The sequence below is a fragment of the Gymnogyps californianus genome, chromosome 5 (assembly GCF_018139145.2).
Source record: "Gymnogyps californianus isolate 813 chromosome 5, ASM1813914v2, whole genome shotgun sequence".
Taxonomy (NCBI): Eukaryota; Metazoa; Chordata; class Aves; order Accipitriformes; family Cathartidae; genus Gymnogyps; species Gymnogyps californianus.
Genome location: NC_059475.1, coordinates 66,042,139 through 66,063,256, shown reverse-complemented (window position 1 = coordinate 66,063,256; position 21,118 = coordinate 66,042,139). Strand labels below are relative to the sequence as shown.

At 43.3% G+C, this 21,118-nt stretch overlaps 2 protein-coding genes across 4 annotated transcripts in view; one reads left to right on the top strand and one right to left on the bottom strand.

Annotated features, from left to right (window-relative positions):
• Positions 1–7,296: 7,296 nt before the first annotated feature.
• Positions 7,297–16,800, bottom strand: TIMM9 (translocase of inner mitochondrial membrane 9). 3 transcript variants are annotated; one of them, XM_050898537.1, is made up of 4 exons: positions 16,759–16,800; positions 10,867–10,935; positions 10,426–10,521; positions 7,297–7,703 (listed from the first exon to the last, which is right to left on the bottom strand). In XM_050898537.1, exons 2-4 carry the CDS (start codon positions 10,903–10,905, stop codon positions 7,569–7,571), a joined length of 270 nt encoding a protein of 89 aa, XP_050754494.1. In that variant the 5' UTR covers positions 10,906–10,935; positions 16,759–16,800; the 3' UTR covers positions 7,297–7,568. The 3 variants fall into 3 exon arrangements, with proteins under 3 accessions (XP_050754494.1, XP_050754492.1, XP_050754495.1); XM_050898535.1 differs by lacking the exon at positions 16,759–16,800 and adding an exon at positions 16,674–16,719; XM_050898538.1 differs by lacking the exon at positions 16,759–16,800 and adding an exon at positions 16,514–16,530.
• A 350-nt stretch (positions 16,801–17,150) lies between these two features.
• KIAA0586 (KIAA0586 ortholog) overlaps positions 17,151–21,118 on the top strand; it is a 74,302-nt gene continuing 70,334 nt past the window's right edge. The window contains exons 1-3 of the mRNA XM_050897637.1: positions 17,151–17,500; positions 19,306–19,385; positions 20,489–20,558. Of these exons, the coding sequence (XP_050753594.1) occupies positions 17,197–17,500; positions 19,306–19,385; positions 20,489–20,558 (454 nt within the window). The 5' untranslated portion in view covers positions 17,151–17,196. The remainder of the gene's footprint in view (positions 17,501–19,305; positions 19,386–20,488; positions 20,559–21,118) is intronic.

Here is a 21,118-nt window from a genome sequence, read left to right as displayed (position 1 = left end):
TCTATCCCAGCCAAAACCAGGACAGGCAGCCAAATGGGTTTTCTGGGCAGCATTTACTGGGATTCTTTTGCAGCAGTAAGCGTAAGAAATGCTGCTGTTTTCTTTTTAAGAGAAGAGCATGTTTGGTTTGATCACTTGAAACAAATCTCATAGATCAGCCAGAAGACAGATCTACAAGCTGAAACAACAGATGAATGTGTTAACAAAAGTATGTTGAGCTGTTTACTTCACCGTGCCCTTGCGTTTTGCAGATACTGTGCAGTAAAATCTTGGTTATTTTTACTTCTCTCTACTTGGGATTTTATTATTTGCTGCAATGTGCAGGATAAAGACTACCTCTGGAGATGTAAGGAACGTAATAAAGCAGTGGAACCAATGGGGATGTTGCCAGAGACTGACTCACTATAATTCCAGGGCTTAGGAAAAAGACATTTTATAATTAGCTCACACTATTTATCAAGCCATTGCCCTCAAATTTTGAGAAAACATGTCATTCTACCATATTACCTTCCACCAAATAGGATGATTTTTTAAGACGTCTCTGGGAGAGTTTCAAATTACTCACCTTTGCTAGTTAGCACTAAGTAGCTGGCATTTATTGGGGTTGGTTTGTTTTGGAAATCTGTGAGTTCCCCAAATTCCACAAGCATTTATTAGTCTCATCCATTGCTTTGGAGGAATATATAAATTCAAGTTTTCATGTTACAGTGTTATTGGTCTGAATATGTGCTTGTTTTATGCAGTTGAGTGGTGGATTTTGTGATTAGTCACAGCCCAATGACGAATACTCACTGCGTTGTCCTTTAAAGAAAACTGAAAAGATACGGCAATATTGTGAAAGCAGACTGTTTCTCACCCTTCCTAAGAATAGGACTTTCCTGGCTTCCTTTTTGTTTTGAATGATCTCAGTGCTATTTATGTTGCTATTCCTGCTCCTTCCCCTTTTCAGAGAAATCCTACTTTCTGTTTCAGAGCAGGGCTGTGCTGGTTGGTTCTGCTTCAGGTCTGCAACTACCTGCTAGTTATATTACTGAGTACCCTTAGGCTGTTGCTTATCCTGTACCAATAGTTTTCAAAAGTGAAAAAGTGTCTTGTCTTTGTTTTATGACACTTGGCTTTAATTCACCAGTACAGCTCACTCAATATGAAAAAAACACGGAAGCATTGCAATGCTTTCTCTGTTTCATTGCTTGGCAGCAAAGAAAATCAGCACTAGAGCTCCATTACAGCTGTGAAAACCTGCAGGTTGTTTATCAGTAGGGTGTTTGCTTAACTCTCACTCTGAGCCTTGTTGGTGAGGGACACTGTTACATGCTACTGGCGATGTCTCTCTTTTTCCCCGCTCTTCAGAGTAACCCAACAACATTTCCATTCCAGCCCTGTCAGTGTCTTCAGCTATTTCTGAACTACTCCTCCTCTAATCCCTCATCTGGGTACAGCTTGACCTAATTTGCCATGATCCTGCCAGCTATGCCAGTTACGTAAGGAGGGGAAAAATGTGGAATTTGTATGAAATACTTTGTTGTATTGCACAAGGGTGTGTTTTTTTTTTTCCAAGCCACTTGTTTATGTGTATGTGCATCTCTCTTGATGCTCATTCATTTCCTGAAAATGACTTCCCTTAGGAATGGGAAAGGTTTAAAGCTATTTAAAAAAAAAAAAAGAAGAAGAAAAAAAACCCCAAACCCTTGATTCCTTCTGCTTCCACTCTGCTTCCCACCCTGCCACTGGCTACCGTGTGCCATCCCAGCAGCTTCTCCATGGAGTACTGCTTTTTATAGTCAAGTCCCCGATTGCCTGCGTTAGGTCGGGTCTCTTACCAGTGTTCTTTTCTACACCCGTCATTCTTTTCCCTCTTTCATTTCAGTTTATAGCCCTGTCAGGGCGGTGGCTCCAGCTCTGCTGCCTTCCCACCGCCGGCCCCCACAGCCAAGCAGCGCCTCTCCTGCCATGGCCGCGCCCCGGTCACCTTTGTCACCTGCCGGCAGCCGCAGGATTTCGCTTCCCTCTTCGGGACATCCTCCCTACGTGCCCTGAAGGCAATAAAAACCTGTAAGAAACCCATAGGTTTTTTTTTCTTTCCTCCACACACACTGACTGCAGGACCCTCCCCCCCCCGGCCCGGCACAGGGAGCCCACAGCGGCCCGCACCTCGCCTCAGGTTGGCGCCGCGGGTCCCCACGCGTGAGGGCCGAGCTACCGAGGGGGCCCCGGCCGCCCGCACGGCCCCAGCCCGTCCCTCAGCCTCTCCGCCACCGCGGCCCCTGCTCAGGCGGCGTTTCAAATAGAGGAGGCGGTGGCTGAGGGGGCGGCGGCCGCCCGGGACGCGCTGCCCTGAGGCGGGCGGGAGAACCCGCCGCTGCCGCCGCCATCGCGCTGGGCCTCGCCGCTGCGGCAGGCTGCGCCCTCCCGCCTCAGGCCAGGCCGCCGCGCTCCGCACTGAGGGGAAGGGGCACGATGGACGGGGTCCCCGCGAAGGGCTGGACCAGCCGGTCGGCCCCGGGGAGGAGGTGGCAGGAGTGAAGTCCCACAGCTCTTCTCCTCAGGCCCCGGTGCCGTCCCTGGGGGATCCATGTCTTCCATGGGGCACAGAGGCACATTCTCCCAGGGATCTAAGCAGGCCCCCACAGCAAAAACACGGCAGGAGAGGCAGCCAACACCTCTTTCCTACCGATAAGGTGATTAGAGCGTGCCTTACTGCAAAGGAGCCTCGAAACCCTCTTCTCTCAGCCATGACCCCAAACAGAGTTCCTGGCAGGTCCCTGGGGCAGCAGCACGCACAGAAATGCAGCGTGTGCTTGGGCAGAGGGAGAGGGGAAGAGGGTCCCCGGTTCTATCTCCTAGTAAGGGCAGCATCTGTAAAATACAGAAATAGCCACCAACTGGATTTCTACTTTGAGTATTTGAAATTTAGACAAGCTCCTCTTCACGTTACATAAACAAATGGTAATGTGTCAAGTATACTGCCTTAAGTATTTACACAGTAAGCCCAGTTCCCTCAGCAGTCCTCTCATGTTCCCTCAGATTAAAGTGAGTTACAGAATAAAAAATTTTAACCAGCCATGATCCATTCAAGCATTGTGTAAGTGTAGACTTTTTTTTTTAAGAGTGATTTAGGGTCTGTCAATTACATCTACTTCCATACCTGAGAAATCTGGGGAAAACAGACTTGACCACCATTTTACAGTCCTGAAGTACTAAAGCTTGACTGTTGAATGTTCCCTGTTGTGTTTACAGAAAGAACCTAACACCAAGGAGCATGAAGTTAAAGTAAAACATTATTTCAAAAAATTCTAGTATTTAGCAGAATTGTAACTTTATTTAGAATTCTTTTAATGCTGTCTTCTTGAAACTCGAGGTGCAAGCATGATGCAAGTTCAGGTGTCACAAGCTCTAACTGCTTTTACAGGTTTTAAAGTTTGGGCCAGGCTCATTCAAGAAATTTTGGAGCTGAGCTTAATGGACTTCCCAAGATTTGAACTAGATTTCTCAAATGCTGTGTGCTGACTTCCTAACCTAGCTAATAGAAAATGCTGAAAAAAACAGCTGTTGCTTAAACTCCAGTTCTCAGAGTTTGGTATTTAAGAGTACAGCAGAAAGCCTCCTTGCATTGAAGTCACAGCCACAATTTGTCTCTGGGCATTAGGTATTATTTAACCCACACTTTCCTGAGAGAAGATTGCAGTCGCATCCTTTCCTTGCCTTCCAACAGAGCACTCAGTAGTTGAAGCTCTCAGCAGAGGATTACAGAAATTAGGACTTTGCCCCCATCTTTGAGAGAATTCAAGGAACCTCTATTATAATCTTCCAGATGATTGATCCGATCATGCTGCCAGTACCACTGATGTACAGGGCATTCTGGAGCAAGGCTCTCATTTGACCCTTCCTGTTGAAATTGTTCTATTTTCTGTGGGCTGACTAGTAATTGCATGCTTTTCTAGCCTTTTGGTTCAGACAGTCATTTCAGAAGGAAGGATGTGTGTTCCTGTCTCTGCTGCAATGAACATCACCTCCAAATGAGCGTCTGTTCACTAGCCCAGTCTCATCAAGCCAGTTTTTGGCAGGCTGCACTGCTATTGCCTTGTCTCCCCTCCCACCTCCACTCTGGCTCACTTTTTCCACAGCCTTCTGAGTACTCCTTCCTCAGCGGCACTCCATTTTCACCCTTTGCTCCTATTTGGTTCCATTCCTGCACCTAACCTAATATGCCTCATCAAGGTGACTCACCTACTCTCCACACACCTTATCTTAAATACTGTTGCCTTTCAGTTAGGATCCAGGGACTAAGCTGTAGTCTCATTTTTATTCTGATTTTGGCTGTGCATTTCATTATGCCATGCAAACTTGAAGCTATTCAAGAGGAGGGATGGAGAATGCTCCAGATTAAGCTATGTCATGGAGGTTAGAATACTCTGCTGGGAGAGAAAACATGCGGCCTGGCCTGCCTTTGTAGACATTCCCAGGCTTGACAGTTGACATCGATCCAGGCACTGCAGAAATACCGATACTTGCATTTGCAGTTAAATATTTTTGAGAATTGGGTGCTGGGAGATCTTGCTCCAAGGAGGAAAGACCAGCTGCAACACTTTGCCAATACATGCTGATAAAACGTGAGAGAGAGGCACTGAAACAGTTTGTGTCCTGAATCATTCTCAACCCACAAGTCCCGTTAACAAAATTGTACAGGGTGCTATTTTCTAAATAACATGATTTGAGCCAGCCCTCAGGACATGCTAACTCATCAAGGAAGCAAAAGGAAGTCGAAGCTTAGCAAACCAAGTTAGCCTTTTAAGAAAGTTTTTGCTGTTGCTTTCTGCAGCACCTGGATGCTTTAGTTACATGGATGCACTTTATTTCCAAGCTAAAATATATTTGTATCGTCTTTCTTCAGTCAGTCACCTGGATTGAAAGATGTGGAAAGATCAAAACACTTCTTGAGTGAAACAGAGCTAGGACAAAACTGGTTATCCAAGAGCGAGCCAGTGACTTCATCCTTACCTGCATCTTTGTGCAGTAGCATAGCAACTTATTTTCCACTCTAGTTAGCTTTGAAATAAATAGTCATAATTAACAGGCACATCCGTAAACAAACTACAGTCGCTATAAGCACATTGCTCCTGTGGAAGTCAAGAGTTTTTATCTGGCCGGCTTCATATCAGGGTAGCAGCTATCAACCCGATGCTCGTACTTCCAGTAACACTTTTCATCCCACCTATTTGTTTAGTGAGCATGGGGAGAGGCAGGAGGGCGTGACATCAAATTAGATTTTAAGAATACATGTTTTCCCTGGATAACAGTGGGTTAAGGCAGCTTTAAAACTGCAGTAAAAGGAAACTGGGGAATCTGAAAGCGAGTAATTTATTAACTAAGTCCCTCTAACACTTGCTTAACATTTTGTACAGTAAATCTGTCGTAACAAATATTTAAACATCTTCCTACCCCCAAATCCCCAAACACTGAAACATGAGGGAAAACTGTGATTTTTTTTTTTTTAAACCCCCCCCTCACTTGAGCCCCAAGGAGCTTTGCCCAGAAGATACGAACATCCTCCAGTCCCGTCACTTAAACTCTTCAGTCACTTTTCTGAGCAACTGTTCTCTTTGCACACTATGATACAATGGAAAATGGGATAATTTCAATCATGTATTACTTTCAAATGTTTAACAAAAAGACTGTTTTAAAGAAAGCCTTAAATCTTTACTATGGATATATTATTTCTAATTGGCCATAACATTTGTGGTCCAATTGTAGCAAATAATCTAGACATTATTAGCCAGTTATTCCTTTGAAAGAACAGGACATTGCAGACTTGCTGCCTTATTTGGGCTCTTTCTTAGCCTTTACTATTTTAGAGTTAGCTCTTAGCCATCTCCAAGGTAACAAGGCATGGGCTGTGTAGGAAAGAGCTGTGATACAGGTAGTACAAAACACACGTAAATGAGACTGTAGGAATGTATTTGTTTCATTCCACCTTTGAAAGGCATATGAACAGATTTCTGTGGAGAGCTGGGGCAGCTTTAAACAGCAGCAAGCAGAGCAGTGTCCAGTGGAAGTGGCAGGTGTACTGTGCTGCGGTCAGGGCCTAGTAGTCCACAGCCTGGATAGCTGAGAGCTTGAGTAGTAAAGAAAAAAAAACAGGCAGGAAATCATTCTTTCAAATTGCTGCTGGAAGTAAAAAGCAACAGAGAAGGTAACAACAAAAAAGCACGTGGGCAGGCTTCCTGCCATTTCTGTTCCTTATTGTTGCCTTTCTGCCCAACAACAGAAGCCGGCAGCTGACATGAAATAGCTTTGTTTCAGTCTTCATCGCTTGAAATCTCAAAATCAATATGGTAATCCTGATGTTCAGTTCCTTTTCTTACTGTATTTTATTAGCTAGAACTAAAGTACAATGTGCCCATTAGCTATCATTCTACTGTACTAACAATCTGACTGCAGCGCTTCAGCTATCAAGATCCTTTCAAAGGACTGGTGTTTTTTCTAAACCAAACCCACAACATCAGAACAGCTAGCTTCCACAAACTTCTCTCTGTACTCATCCAGCAGCAAAAAAAGACATCGTTTTGTGCATACCTTGTACTTTCTGTTGGCATTCACACAATTAAAGGAGAAAACTGCCAGCAAGCTCAGTGCTTGGAGTGCATCACGCTTGCAGATCAGGCAAGGAAGCTGGGTTTGGAGGACCCCTGGGGTTCCCCGAGGGAAACAAGGAGTGCCTAGAAGTTGCCTTGGGCAGAGGTGCTACTAATGACACACTCCTGTCCCTTGTAAATGACCCGGTGAAGCATGAGGCAAACATAACCTAGGGATAAGCTGGCAGAGCATCCCTGCCTACCTGAACTCATTAGTTACAGCAGTTGTCTGCCGTTTATAACCACCCTTGGCTTGACACTCTCATCATCACCATCCAGCACTCTAGGAGAGTCAGAATGATCATGAGGCTCTGTGAGGGTGGCTCCACAGAAGTTCTCCCCAAATTAAGAGAAATAACACATTCACAAATCCCCAGCTGCTGAAACAAAGTCACTAATTCTGTTATCTGTCAGAAACTTAAAGCAGCAATGAATGAACAGAACTCTGTAGTAGCTGAGGAGGAATGACCACATTCCTCCACAGCAAAGAAAACATTGCTCTCAAGCAGTGTCCTAGAAATGTATCTTTGGAAAGAACATACATACAACTGTATGGATCCCATTTATTTTACGTGAATTAAATAAAAAAAGTGTATTTCCCATATTACACTTTTTTCATCTGAACCAGTCCTAGCAGAAAAGAAGTATGACCCTCCCACCCCCCTTCAAATTTAAACATACCAGTCTGTGGGCCCTGGAAAAGTTTGTATCAATATTACTCCATTGTAGAGTGAAAAGGACCTCAGAAACAGACTCCATTGCCAGTCCACCATGACTAACTTCTTGTTTAACCCTTCGTGGTTTCCACTGTCTGAACAGCATCTAGAACTCTCTTCTGAGTTGCCGGACGTACATCCTGACAGTAGAAAATCCAAAATGTGTTCTTGCCCAATGAACACTGGCACTGCTTGTGAAGTCTGAACGGAGTGCTCTTGTCTAACGAGGTTGGCCAAGCAGTCCTGCTTTAGCTGCCAGAGCTTCATTCTGCTGAATATGGTACTCCTGAAATCTCATGGAGATCCTTTGTGTCATTTTTAAATACTTCTGTAGGCAGTGGTCTGAGCAAGTCATCTAGAGGAACAGGGAAACAGAAGGCTTCAAACAGTAATTAAAACACTTCCCCAAACAGGACCCAAAATACAATCATATACAGGGATAAATGATTAGGTGACTACATCTCATATTCTGTGTTAAGCCTCAAGATGAGGGCCTAATTGTGCACAGGCTCTCTGTCCAGTGGAAAATGTGTTTAGTTTTTGAGGGATGTCTGAAACATCTTTTAATATTCATTCTCATATGAAAGTCTTCATGGAAAACATTTCAGATCTAGGAGATATTACCATTTCACCCTTGGCACCTCTTGTGAAATTGAAGTATATAAAGCGTTTTATTTTGCAATAAGTACTAAATCTATTAAATTAGTATCTTCTTTTTTTAATTTGGTTTACAAATGCATACTATTTTTGACAGCCAAATATGGTCTACTGTGTGCTAGCTCAGTTTAACCTTTTTTTGACCTTGTTCCTATTAGCTCTATCAGTCTTCTTGTACTTGCTTGGTTAACCTTCACAGAAGCAACCAGAGTACCCTCTGAAGTTCTATCAGTCAGCTGGACAGGGAAAGAAATACCAGGGCCTATTCCACCCATGGTATTATTATTTAAATTTAGAAGAGGTTTTTTTTTTTTTCTTTCTTTAAGTGTAGCTAAAGAGTTATGAGATTATTTCCGAGCAACAGTTCTACCAATTGGATATTCTGTATCATGGTTCTAAACCTTGCTATCACTGTAAAAGTTAACAAATTTAGATAGAAAGGAAAGACGACCACTTTGCATGATGACTAGAAAACCAGAAATTGCTTTGATTCTGCTCAGTATAAAGGGATGTGAAAAGCAGAGGGGCTGAAAATGAACAAGTCAAAAAACCCATGCAGCTATGCACACCACCCACCACCTGCCCTTCTCTCTCCTTGACCTGGCATCAGCTACAGCAAAACCTGTTAAGCAGGAGTTAAGTCTGACTAGGAAACAAATTCTGGAACTACCCCAAGCCACTGCTCCCAGAGGGCGTGGTATTTGTGACATGGTGCCCGGGGAAATCTAGACCTGCAGTGCAGACTTGCTGCAGGGAAAGAGGTCAGAAGCTTTTTTTTCAAATGTAGAATCTCAAAGGAGATTAATGGAGGTATTCATCTTAATTATTTAATAAGAAACTAAAACTTTAAATAGGAACATAGGAATTTCCATACCAGATCAGACCAGTGGTCCATCTAGACCAGTGTCCTGTTTCCAGCAGGGGCGAGAGCCAGATGCTCTGCAAGAAACCCCATAATGGATAATTATGGACAAAACTTCCCATAAGAAAGTTTCTTCCTAGCCTCCATTGGTAACAGATAGCTCCTGTATGCCAGACATGGCCCCTTTGCAGATCACGGAAGGAAAAAAAAAAAAAAAAAAGGCAGAACAGAATCTAAGAATATTTTTTGTATCTAAATAATCTTAATTCCCCTCCAATGAGCATTCTTTGGTTTTGGATCCCAGGCCTTTAATGAAAGACTATATGAAGTTATTTTTAAAGAAACTCTAGTAACACTTTGGGTAGTAGGAGAAAGTAGTATAATCCTCTACTGGAAATCAAATACCATCCCAGAAAGGTAAGGAGGTTGTGCCACTAACACTTCTGTCAGTTCTGTTAACTGACACTCCTTGTATTGTTCAAGCAATTCAAAATGAGTTGGTAAAAGACAGTAACAAGACCTCATCCAGAATAATTCTGACCTCCTGTAGTCAATAAAAATTCCACTAAAGCAGATGCAGAGAAGATCAGGGAAACAAGGAATCTACCTTGGGAAGCTAAGAGAGCTTTGTTTAGCACAACAAAACGAAAGCTGAAAGGAGATATGATTCTTGCCTGCGCTGAGGATTTAAACTTCAAGGAGGCAGAAAAGGCTCAAAAACAATGGTTAGTTTAAAACTTTAGTTTTTTTTCCCTGCCAGCAGTGTCAAGCAAAGGTTATTAGACTTTTAACCAACAAAATTATGAGATTCTGAAACAGCCTCTCAACAGGAGAGAAGAGGCAAAAAACATGCAACTAACCTTATCAAGAGCTTAATCTTTTTTGCAGATGGAGCTCCCTGCAATGCAGAGAAGTGGATTTAACAGCCAGAGCTTTGGAGGCCTATGTTTCTATGACTCACTACAACGCAGGGAACGTGGGTAGGTAAACAAGTATTTCAGTAGGACTCTACCTTCAAAGAACGAGATGCAGGCTGTAGGTGGGCAACTTCCATGTCCATAAAGATACCACCCATCAGAAGCTGAGGCACAAGAACCTCCACTGATAGCTCAGAGAATGAAATACACAGAATTGCAATAAGCAGCCAATACTCAAGTGAGATCAGGAAGATTCCCTCCATGTGTATGTACTGAAAAGACAACAATGACAAAACCTCAAGAGGTCCTAGCCCATAGTTTGCCTGTAGCTGATGATCTAACACATCAAAAGCATTTGGCTTTGGCTGGTTGGTTTCTTTTTGTAAACAGGGTGCAAAGAAGTATTTGTCATCACCTTTGGACATATTTGGAGAAGCAAAAATACAGACAAGCTATTTCCCTTCCTTCCACTAACTCGCTTCCTTTCTCACTTGGAAGCTACATGCCAGACACCTATACTCCACTAAAGACTGCTAACTAGCTTTTTAGCTAGTTAAAAGATCAAAGCTTTCTAAGTTGCTTCTGAAATTTGAATGCTACACAGCAATTCTACCAAAGGGTCATTAAAAGCATTTACCTACCTCTTCTGGTTTAACCTCTCTGCTAGTGAAATCCTTTATGCAATCCAGGAAGCAGTTTTCTGTAAGTTTATTGTATGTTCCAAGAAACTCCTTGAACTATAAATAAAAATTGGACAATGAGTATTAAAAATATTCTACATTAATTTTTCTTACACACAGCTGCATGGGCCATCTGGTGACACTAACATTTAAAGGATAAATCACTAGAAAACTTTACTATCAGTCAGAAGATTTCAGCACCAAATGCTGCTAGTACTCAAATCATATACTATATTGTGTCTGTCAATGGTCAAATGTTTAAATTTTGGTTGCTACAGAACTAGTTGTAACTCAGATGATAACTTAAACTTTTTGTCCTTCTCCATGCCCTATGCCTTTTACTCTACATGACAAAGTAATGTAAGATCTTCAAAGCCACCACTCATGAATACAGCATCTTACCTGCTTGATCTGATCAGATTCCGATATTTGTCCAGCCATATTCTACCGCCTGTGATTCAGTCACCTATTCTGAAGATAAAAGTCAAGTTTCACACAAAAAGCATACATATGAACTGCAACATTTTACAACAGAATGGAATTTTATACGTCCTTGAAGTGTGTTTAAATGCAACTTTGCCAGCAAACTTTCAAGCCATCCACTTGAAGGGAAGTTACCTATTTGAAATTTATTCAGTTAAAAGAACATCCAAGATAATTCCAGGTATGAAACCTTCCCAGATCCACCTGTTAACTGCTGCCATTTAAACACTTTTTAAGCATTTCAAACAGTTAAAGTGACTTTAAAAAAAAAAAAAAAAAAAAAGGTATTTTATAAGTGCTTTCAAACTCACAAAGTAAAACTAGGGCAGGAGTGGGGGGAGAAGCAAGCAATAACATTTTCTAGCCTTATAGATTACTTCAGATGTCATCTGTAAAACCAGTAAGGAAAAAAGGCAAGTATAAAATGGTAGCCACTCTGAATAGATGCAGCATAAGCCAGCTTGCATCAGAGAAGCAGATGCGTGGTTTCTATGTAGTTGCATTCTCACCAAACAAACTAGAGCAAATGTTCTGGTCATTGAATATAGTGAATTAAATGCAAGAAAACATAGAAGAATGAGAATGGTCTTAAAGGAAGTGAAACAGACAAAGAAAAAGGGAAGAAGGAACAGCCATGGATCCAAGAATTTAAGCAAGCATCCTCAAGGAAAACTCACATTCCTAATCCAACATGGTAAACAAGTTAAGGCTTGAAAGCATCCCTGCAGGTTTCCTAGAATACTAAAAGCTAGTCTTCCTTTTCCCTTAATTTACATATTATCTAAGACCTATCACAGGTGATAATGCAAGCTAAATTACACATTGACAAGAACAAGATCCTTCAGTTTAATTCACATCAACTTGTGGAAGAAAAATTAGCACTTAAGTGTAATCACTTTGTGAAAAAAGTTCATTTAGCCCCTTAGCAAGGGCTACTTACAATTAATCTTGTATTATGCTTTGCCAAGTTTTGAGCGAGACATTCATGTTTTAGAAAGCTTAAACTATTCCAGTCTCTCAGCAGGGGGAAGGGAGAGGGTAAGCAAGCCTTCTGAACAAGAACAAAAAGACATTAATAATTATTTCTACAACAGAAAGAAAACTAAGCAACTAAAAATAGCACTATGGAGCTCTCACAAGCATGCACTCTCCCTACACCACTTCCCAGCAGCAGAGTGATTATAACATCTGCCTCTTAACATTACACTTTATCACTACACAGGAAGCCAATTCAGGGATTGGAGGTAAAGAGCACATATGATTCTTGGATTTAAGACGCATACCCCCACGACCAAGAATTCCTCATGGGCAGATAGGTCACACAGGTTACTCTCAAGGAGAACCTACAGGATATGGTTGCTCAGAAGAAACAAGGCATTACTCAGGTTAATGTAAACCTCTAACTTGTTTTAGGAGAAGTGGACATGACCATCATCTGGACAACAGCTAGTGAAAATGGATGGCAACTCCACTCTCTCATTTCTCAGCCTGTTAGAAGAAAAATCGGTGACAATTCTATTAAGTCAGTTTAAGTAGATTATTAAACAGAGCGTTAGAAACCACAGAGAACAGGAAAGACTTCTGTCCTCTCCCAAGCACAGAAGGCTAAAAGCTTCAACTGTCAGTGCCGTTTTCTCACACTCAGTATTGCTTCATTATGCTTGTTTATAACAAACCTGAACTTTTGTTCTTCTTTGACTTGTTTGGCAAGCTTAAAATTACAGATTTACTGAACTGCAATTCCACAAAGCTTTTACACTTGCACTTGGGAAATAGCTCAGATTTCAATCAGCACAATGGCACTATCTGATTTTATGTGTCTGAAGTGCTTGTCCCTCTACAGGTATTTTACACTTTCCACACAGCAGGCAGTGAAATTGTATGGCTCTACTGCACCTCTTTGGTAGCTATAAATTACGGGCAGTTGCCTTAACATGTAAAAATGCACTACCTGAACACTCCCAGAAATCTGCATATCTGGTTTATTCTTAAAATCTGCTAAATGTATCAAGTTTTCCTGTTGTTTGTCCCCTTTCCCTCCAGCCTATGAAACAAGCAAAAAAAAAAAAAAAAAAGTGATGAAAGAGCCCATTACAGGGCTTGGCTCCTCGACTGACATGCCATAGAGCTTCTTACATAGTTGCTCAAACAACTCCATCATGCTTCAGGTTTAAGCCTACGCAGCCTGGATTCCTTTCCTCTGGGCTAAATGTGATTTGAAAATTCAGCATTGCACTTTTCAACATGTCACACTGAAGGAAGCAGATATCTCTGAATAAACCTCTGCAACAAGGGCCACATGGTCTGGATGTGCTGGTTCACCAGGAAAGTAGCAACAGCTGGGAAATCTCCCTTCCTGAAGGGCCCTGGAGCTCTTCCAAATATGTTTTGATATTCTAAAGAGACATTCTTTTAAGATAAGCCTCTCTGAGCAAAATTAGCAGTTAAGGATAACTTGAGGTTTTGATTTCTCATAGTTAGGCATAATGGGTTTTCCATCCTCTTTCCAAAGATAATAAAGGCTTTAGCCTATTCAAAACTGTTCTCTATGCAAGATCCATCCCAGCTCCCAGCCCTGTTTTAGAATCTGGAAAGTGCTTCTAATATTTGCTTCTGCTGCGGCTGCCACTCCCATTGCCATGGAAACATGAAATCACTATAGAGTGACAGCTTTTTTTAAAAGGTAAAGCTAGTTTATTTAATAAAAACAGTGATTAGGTTAAGGATTCCTAGCTAACCTGGGCCAATCATCTATCTGTTTCCATGGCAGAAGCAACAGGAGCCAAAACTACCGATGTCAGAACTCTTCTAAAACTTCTTATCTGTGGGAATACAACTTCCCCAGCTGTATCTGGGGAAGAGTTGCAGTCAACGGCTCCATGTCCAAGTGGAGACCAGTGACGAGTAGCATTCCTCAGGGGTTGGTATTGGGACCAGCACTGTTTAACATCTTTGTTGGCAACATGGACAGTGGGATTGAGTGCACCCTCAGCAAGTTTGCCGGCGACACCAAGCTGTGTGGTGCGGTCGACACGCTGGAGGGAAGGGATGCCATCCAGAAGGACCTTGACAGGCTTGAGAGGTGGGCCTGTGCAAACCTCATGAAATTCAACAAGGCCAAGTGCAAGGTCCTGGACATGGGCTGGGGCAATCCCAAGCACAAATACAGGCTGGGTGATGAGTGGATTGAGAGCAGCCCTGAGGAGAAGGACTTGGGGGTGTTGGTTGATGAGAAGCTCAACATGACCCAGCAATGTGTGCTCACAGCCCAGAAAGCCAACTGTATCCTGGGTTGCATCAAAAGCAGTGTGGCCAGCAGGTCGAGGGAGGGGATTCTGCCCCTCTACTCCGCTCTGGTGAGACCCCATCTGCAGTACTGCGCTCAGCTCTGGGGCCCCCAACACAAGAAGGACGTGGACCTGTTGGAGCGAGTCCAGAGGAGGGCCATGAAGACGATCAGAGGGCTGGAGCCCCTCTCCTATGAAGACAGGCTGAAGGAGTTGGGGTTGTTCAGCCTGGAGAAGAGAAGGCTCCAGGGAGACCTTAGAGCAGCCTTCCAGTACCTAGAGGGGGCCTACAAGAAAGCTGGAGAGGGACTTTTTAGAAGGGCATGTCCTGACAGGACAAGGGGTAATGGCTTTCAACTGAAAGAGGGTAGATTTAGATTAGATGTAAGGAAGAAGCTCTTCACTGTGAAGGTGGTGAGGCAGTGGCACAGGTTGCCCAGAGAAGCTGTGGATGCCCCCTCCCTGGAAGCGTTCAAGGCCAGGCTGGATGGGGCTTTGAGCAACCTGGTCTAGCGGAAGGTGTCCCTGCCCATGGCTGGGGGTTGGAACGAGATGATCTTTAAGGTCCCTTCCAACCCAAACCATTCTATGAATCTATGATCTCCAGACCTTCGGAAGCAGAGGGCTCATGAATGTAACTCCTAAGTGCTAACAACTGGAACGCAGCTTTTGATTATTATTACTATACTGCTGGGTGGCTGAAAAGCCTGCCTCCATTTAAAAGCCTGGAGTTCTTACAGGTGAAGCATGCACTGTAAACTCCAGTGAGGAAGTTTTTTTTCCACTGATGTAATCAGCATCAGTGTCTATTACCTAATCTTGAGTCAAGAGGATCCTTTCCCATGGAAACTAAACAAGCCCTGTGTTTTGTTTTTTTTTTTCCAACCTTTTTGTGAGGAGCTACATTTCACTGGGGGAGAAAGGCTATGGAGAGACACCATAAATCCATCATACTTGTTATCCCGATTAACAATCTGAATTAGGTGTAGGTATGACTACTCTATACACAGAAGGCTGCAATTTTTTTTTAAACTTTCACTTCCAATTGTACACACAGAACACCATGCAAGTGTTCCTGCATGTGCGTAAAAAGGACAAAGAAGAATAAAAATACCAAGTCAAAGAAATGTGTCAAGATAAAGCACCCACAGCTTGCAGAGAAAGGTGTTTTTTTTTTATCGTTGGGAATTACTGGGCTAGAACTTGATTGACATCAGATTAAAAAAAAACCTCATTGATTTAAAGAGCTCTTTTACTGAAGCTAATCAAACTACAAATACCTATGAAACCAGCAGGCTGCTAAACTAATCATGTAAAATTCAGAGCAAGAGGCAATTTAACACTGAACTGCTGGTGCTGCGTGCCTGAACAACCCCTCACCAGCCCAGTGAGGCAGCGGTGACTGCCCCACCATGTCCCTGCCTGCTGGGAAGGCAGAGCCCGGCTCTCCCCGCTCCCAGAGCGGGTCCAGCTGCTTTCTTTCAGACCGGTGTTTGCAATGCAGTTACACAAAGGTTTTCTTCTCGCTCCGCACGCTACGGCCAGCCTTCAGAGGCACGTGGTGAGATGAGAAAGGGACTGGTCAGAAGGTGACTGGATGGTAAGATGTACCTGGTGCACAGGTTATTATAATTCATGATCGTATAGTTGTGGGCTAGACCCTGCTCTGAAGAAAAAAAGGTCAGTGGTAGAAGAAGTCTCCTAACGCCAAAGGCGAGTTAACATAGTAAGTCTGAAATCACACACCTCGAGAGCACAGACTGAACACACACAAGGGCATCTGTCCTGGGAGAAAATACATATTTTCCCATAAGCAGTCTCCTATTTAAGTTAGATTAGGCCTGGCTGATACTTGTGACCCAGTAAGACCAAAACCTGAGCCGGAGATAAAACAATTTCACCTTGATTTTGTTTTGGGTTTTTTTTGTTTGTTTTTGGTTTTCTTTTTTTTTTTTTTTTTTACTCCATCCTTCAGTTCTTGCTTTCAAGGGCACCTTGAGTTTCTTTACCTAAGGAGATACTCGCTAAGCCAAGCCCCAACCCAACAGACCCAGCGCCCGCCGGGACGGTGCGGGCACACGAGCGCGCCCCTTCCTCTCCAGCCGAGCCCAGGAAAAGACGCCCGGGCACGGGGAAAATGCCTGAAAACGGGCGGGTTTTTCTTCACCCACGGCACCTTTTTCGCCCCTCCTGCCCTGCCTCCCTGTCGAGCACAGCAGAGCACAGCGCCGCCCGCCCCGCGGCGCCTCTCCCGGTAACGGCCGCACCTGACGTCTCACCCCGGCCTGCCGCCCTCGCAACCCACGCCCAGCAACGCCTCACCGCCGCAGGGCCTGCCGTGAGGCGGCGGGGCACGGCCCCGGGCCCACGCCGGGCTGCCCGGTCCCTCCCGCCCGGAGCGGCCCCCTCAGGAGCGCCGCCGCTCGCGCGCGCACTCACCCGCACCGCCACGAGCCCGGACCGCGCGGGAGGGGGCAAGGCCCGGCCGATTCGCCACGCGGCGAATCGGCGAGCGCGGACTTACCGACGGCTTCACTCTCCTCCCCGAAGCGCAGCGCCCTTAGCTGCCCCCCTCGCTGCCCTACCGGAAGCGGGCGGAACTCGGGCGCACGTTTCCTTCCGGACAGTATAGAGGAGCGGACCGCGCGCAGGCGTGAGAGGGCGCAGGCGGGCGCCGTTGCCATGGCAGCGGGCGCTTCCGGTGCGGGCGGCGAGGAGCGGGCCGGGCCGGGCCGGGCCGCGGCGGGGTTCTCTGTTCGTCAGGCCGCTGGGGAAGGCAGGCCTGCCCGGGACGCGGCGGGGAACCGTTCCCCGGAGCCTTCACGCCGCTTTCCCTGCGCGGGGGCAGGCGGCGGGGCGGCTGCGGGGGCGGCGGCTGCCGTAGCGCCCGGCCGGCAAGGACGGCCTCTTTGTCAGGGTGCTGCTTTTGGACTCCCTTCCAGAGCTACGTGATGAGATCCTCATGGAAGCGGAAAGCAACTCCAGCCTCAGCCAGGACTCCCTGGCCAGTCTCACGGCGGGCGACGTGCTCATTCACTCCACTGGTGTCCACAGGGAGAAGCCCATTGACGCTGTGACAGGAGCTGGTGGCCGTATGAAAAAAGTGACGATCGCTGTCAAGAAGCTGCGTGAAGTGGTTTCTCCCTGCCAGGCAGCTGATGCGGCTTTGGCCGAAGACGGAACACCCTGCGTTCCTCCAGCCCTGTTAGCAAACAGGGCTCCGTGCCGGGGAGTAACCCACGGCACCCCCCGCAGCGCGGCACCAGGTGCGTGATTTACCGTGAGTGTTCAGCTTAGGTTTGAGGTAAAATCGCTGTGTAGTGTTTTCAGCCACGTAGTAGTTTTATAATTAAGGAATTTTTGTATTCTGGTACTGCAAATATCGGCACTCTTTCAAAAGTTGTGTGTGTGTGTTTGTTTTCGCAAACTGTGTTTTGCACATGAAAAGCGAGTTGTGCAGGATGAGGTGGTCAGTCAGAGCTCCGTTCACAGAAGTCCAGTCTTGACTCCAGATTCCTAGCCCTTCATTATTAGGCAACTCTCACCTTTATCAGAAAAGTCATGACTCTCATCGTGACATTTCACAAATATACTAGGCAGGAGCGTTTTAGGCAGCATCAGAGGATGCAACAAGGTATGTGTGCAGGGACCTAAATGAGAAAGTTAAGAAGATTGATGCCTTTCCAGACTGTCAGAGTTTTTAAATGCAGTTTGTAGCTCATCTTTTTAGACACCATATGTATCTCTTAAATTTTACACCTGAAGTATAGTCAGCAAGCAAATCTGTGCCTAACAGAATATTGCTCCTGCCAACAGACAGCTCTGAGTAGTCCCAATATTTGGGCCTTCTTTGTGTTTTCATGGAATTTTGTGAATCATTTTGTGGTTTTATACTGGAAGAGAGATCAAAAGTCTTTTAAACACTTCTCCTCTTTCTCTGCTTCTTTAAAGATTTTTTTTTTCTGAAGAGCTTGAGCTAGTAGATGTTGAAGCTATAGCTGTACAAGCTTGCCTTTTAAAATAAGTGTTTATTGGACACTTGAAAGGTAATAAATGTTGGAAGTAGGCATTCTGAGAAAGTCATTCGGCTCTAGTCTTCTTAATTTGCAGATTTTTGCAGGTTTTATGGAACAATGTGAGCTTCAGAGCTGGTCAGTTAAACAACTATTCAAAAAACTCTTAGGAAAAAAACAAGTTTCCCTGCTATCTACCATAACTTTAAATTTTACTTGTTAAAATTATTTTTCTTCCCTTGTACTCTTGGAAAACAAACAAACAAACCAACCCTACCCCTCCTAAACCCCACCCGCTTGACACAAACAACATATACTGGTCAACTGCCTGTACCAATGAAGCTCACATAGATGAGTAAACAAAATGAAAAAAACAAACTGCATCCTTTTCTGTAACTTTTTTAAAAAACTCTTTGTAGTAGTATCAAGTAAATAATTTTAAGTCTTTTTTTAATAGAATGAGACTGTAGTGATGTACCACATACTCTTCAAATTCAAAACTGACACAATCTGCGCTACTTATCTAGTTACATAGCATATTCATTTTGTTTCTTTAAAATACATATCAATTACAGTCTTTGGAGCTTGGGGGAGGGATTTTAGTCTTTTTGGAGTCAAGGTTCAAACAGCTGCAAAAGATGTTATTTTTATAGTGTTAGGAAGACATATTAGTCTCTGACATAACTAAAATGTGTACTGTCCTCAGTGTCCTTCTTCTGTAAGATGTTATCATATAATTGTCTCTCTAGACAAGTAACTTTCTATGTTCCTATGATCTTTAGACTTGAATTTGACCTAGACATTGTCAATTTTTTTAATGCTCTGTTTTTCAGAGACTTTTTCATCTATTGTAAAACAAGTCTATAATCCAGGCTCACAGAATTCCTTAACGTTTGTAAGCTTCAACTTGATGGCTGTGGTCATCTGTGTTATGAAAGTCATTATGTCTAGATATTCAAAGATACAGGCAGAGGAAATGTTGAGATTCGGGTTAGTCAAGGTATATTGAAAACGCATAACAAATCATTATGACTGCAGTAAAACTGCTTTTATTTTAGGAGTCCCAAGTACTAAAGGACATCCAGAACGTCTGCTTTCAGTAGAAAATTCTGCAGAGCCCAGGTTTTTATCACAAATGGTAAGAAAAGTTAGTGTTGCTTCCTGGAATCCCGAACTAAGAGAACAGCATTTTTCTCAAAAAGTTGTAGCTTCTGTAAAAGCATAGTAAATCTTTGGCTCAGCTTCTGCACAATAACTGTGCAGCTGCTTTCCTCTTTGAGTTGCTGCTAATGTGATATTAATGCTGAAGTGTTTGGAGGGGCTTTGTTTACTGTACTGCTACCTGTTGCATAATTAATACCAAGGCTTGTTTTTAAGTTTTAGTGTAATTTTTCCTTTGAAAAGGCAGTTACACGTGGCACAATATTTGTTAAAAACCCTGAAATTTTTTGTAATTTTTTTTTTCTCTTCATACCGTAGATAATGAAATGGACATTAGTTTATATGGAACTCTTTAATACTTACAATTAAAAGGCTTATTGCCTTTTGATTTGTTTGTTGTGCCTTACCTAGAGGGGAAACTTGTCTCTAGGGCATCCATATGGTGATAAGCATGCATGAGGATAAAATTAACCTATGCTGTGAAAGAATTGCAGCCATGTCTCTGCATGGCTCGAAGTAGACCTAGTGAGCTGAACAAAAGTCTCAAAAGTATGGTGGAGTACTCCACCATCAAATAAACTTAAGTAAGAGATTTTTACCTTCCTAACTTGCTTTTATGACTCCTCATAGACTTTGATTATTCATGGATTCCACTTAAAGAAAATTCAGCTCTGTCCCTTCAGTTCCACTGTCAGTGTTATATGAGTACTTAATTCTGTGTGTATGGGTAATCCTGAATTGTTTGAGATTAGCAACTTGTATAAACTTCAACATGTGTAGTTTCACTACTACTTCTTTGGCCATAAATGAGGTGAATACACTTAACCAGCATTTAGAATATATACTTTCAATTTGAATTGTATTTCTAGGGTTTTTGTCCCTAAAATGTCATGTGAGTTCTTGACTACGAAGTCCAGATGATTCTGCGGTAGAAATCTTAACATGTTTTGTTCCAAGACCTTGTGTTAGTGTGTGGAGATCCTTACATTTGTGTATCCAGCAATTCCATCTGCTTCTAAAATTTTGGCCACTGATACCAGAGGCTTTGATGTATGCTTTTCTGCTCCTCTTGTTCCGAAGGATTATGCTAGAGAAGCTGCAGTACAAGAAGATCATTCACTGCTACTGGAAGATAGCAGAAGACCTAAAGGTAAGACACATCGATGTACTGCTACAGCCCCTTTTTTGTAAGAAAACTGATTAATTAGAGGAAAAGGGAGCTTTAGTTTTATCTTAGGTATTTTTCTTCAATATAGAAACTTTTGAGTGAAAATATTCAAAGGTTTCTTTTATAAAAAGATGATAATTATAATTTACATTTTTAAATTTTGCAAATTTTACTTAAGTCTTGCTGGCATTACACTAGCTTATGTAGCTCTTGTGATTAACTGAGAGGGACTTCTACCAGTGCACCAGAATGTTGAGATTCCTTTTGCTAATGGAACTACTCATGCCTCTGAATAGAGAATCTGGGGGGCGACACCTTGTTTGGATGCATTTTCCTGTTGTGAGTAATTGTGCTACAAATGCGTATTTTTCTGCAAGCAACCTACACCATAAGAAGTATATTTTTAATCCTTAAGAATCTAAGACATCACACTGTCGATACCTTTTCCTTTAACTTCTGAATCTGCCAGTCAGTTTCAATCAGATTTGGGAAAGTGAAGACTTTTTAAAGAAAATACACTTCTGCAGGTTTATTGGATATAT

What these genes read in the sequence shown, in the direction of transcription:
- TIMM9 (XM_050898537.1), bottom strand. Translation starts at nt 10,905, where the DNA reads ATGGCTGGACAAATATCGGAATCTGATCAGATCAAGCAG. An exon ending in AATCTGATCAGATCAAGCAG is followed by an intron (nt 10,522 to 10,866) that starts GTAAGATGCTGT and finishes TTTTATTTATAG; the next exon opens with TTCAAGGAGTTTCTTGGAAC. An exon ending in GAGAGGTTAAACCAGAAGAG is followed by an intron (nt 7,704 to 10,425) that starts GTAGGTAAATGC and finishes CTGTTCCTCTAG; the next exon opens with ATGACTTGCTCAGACCACTG.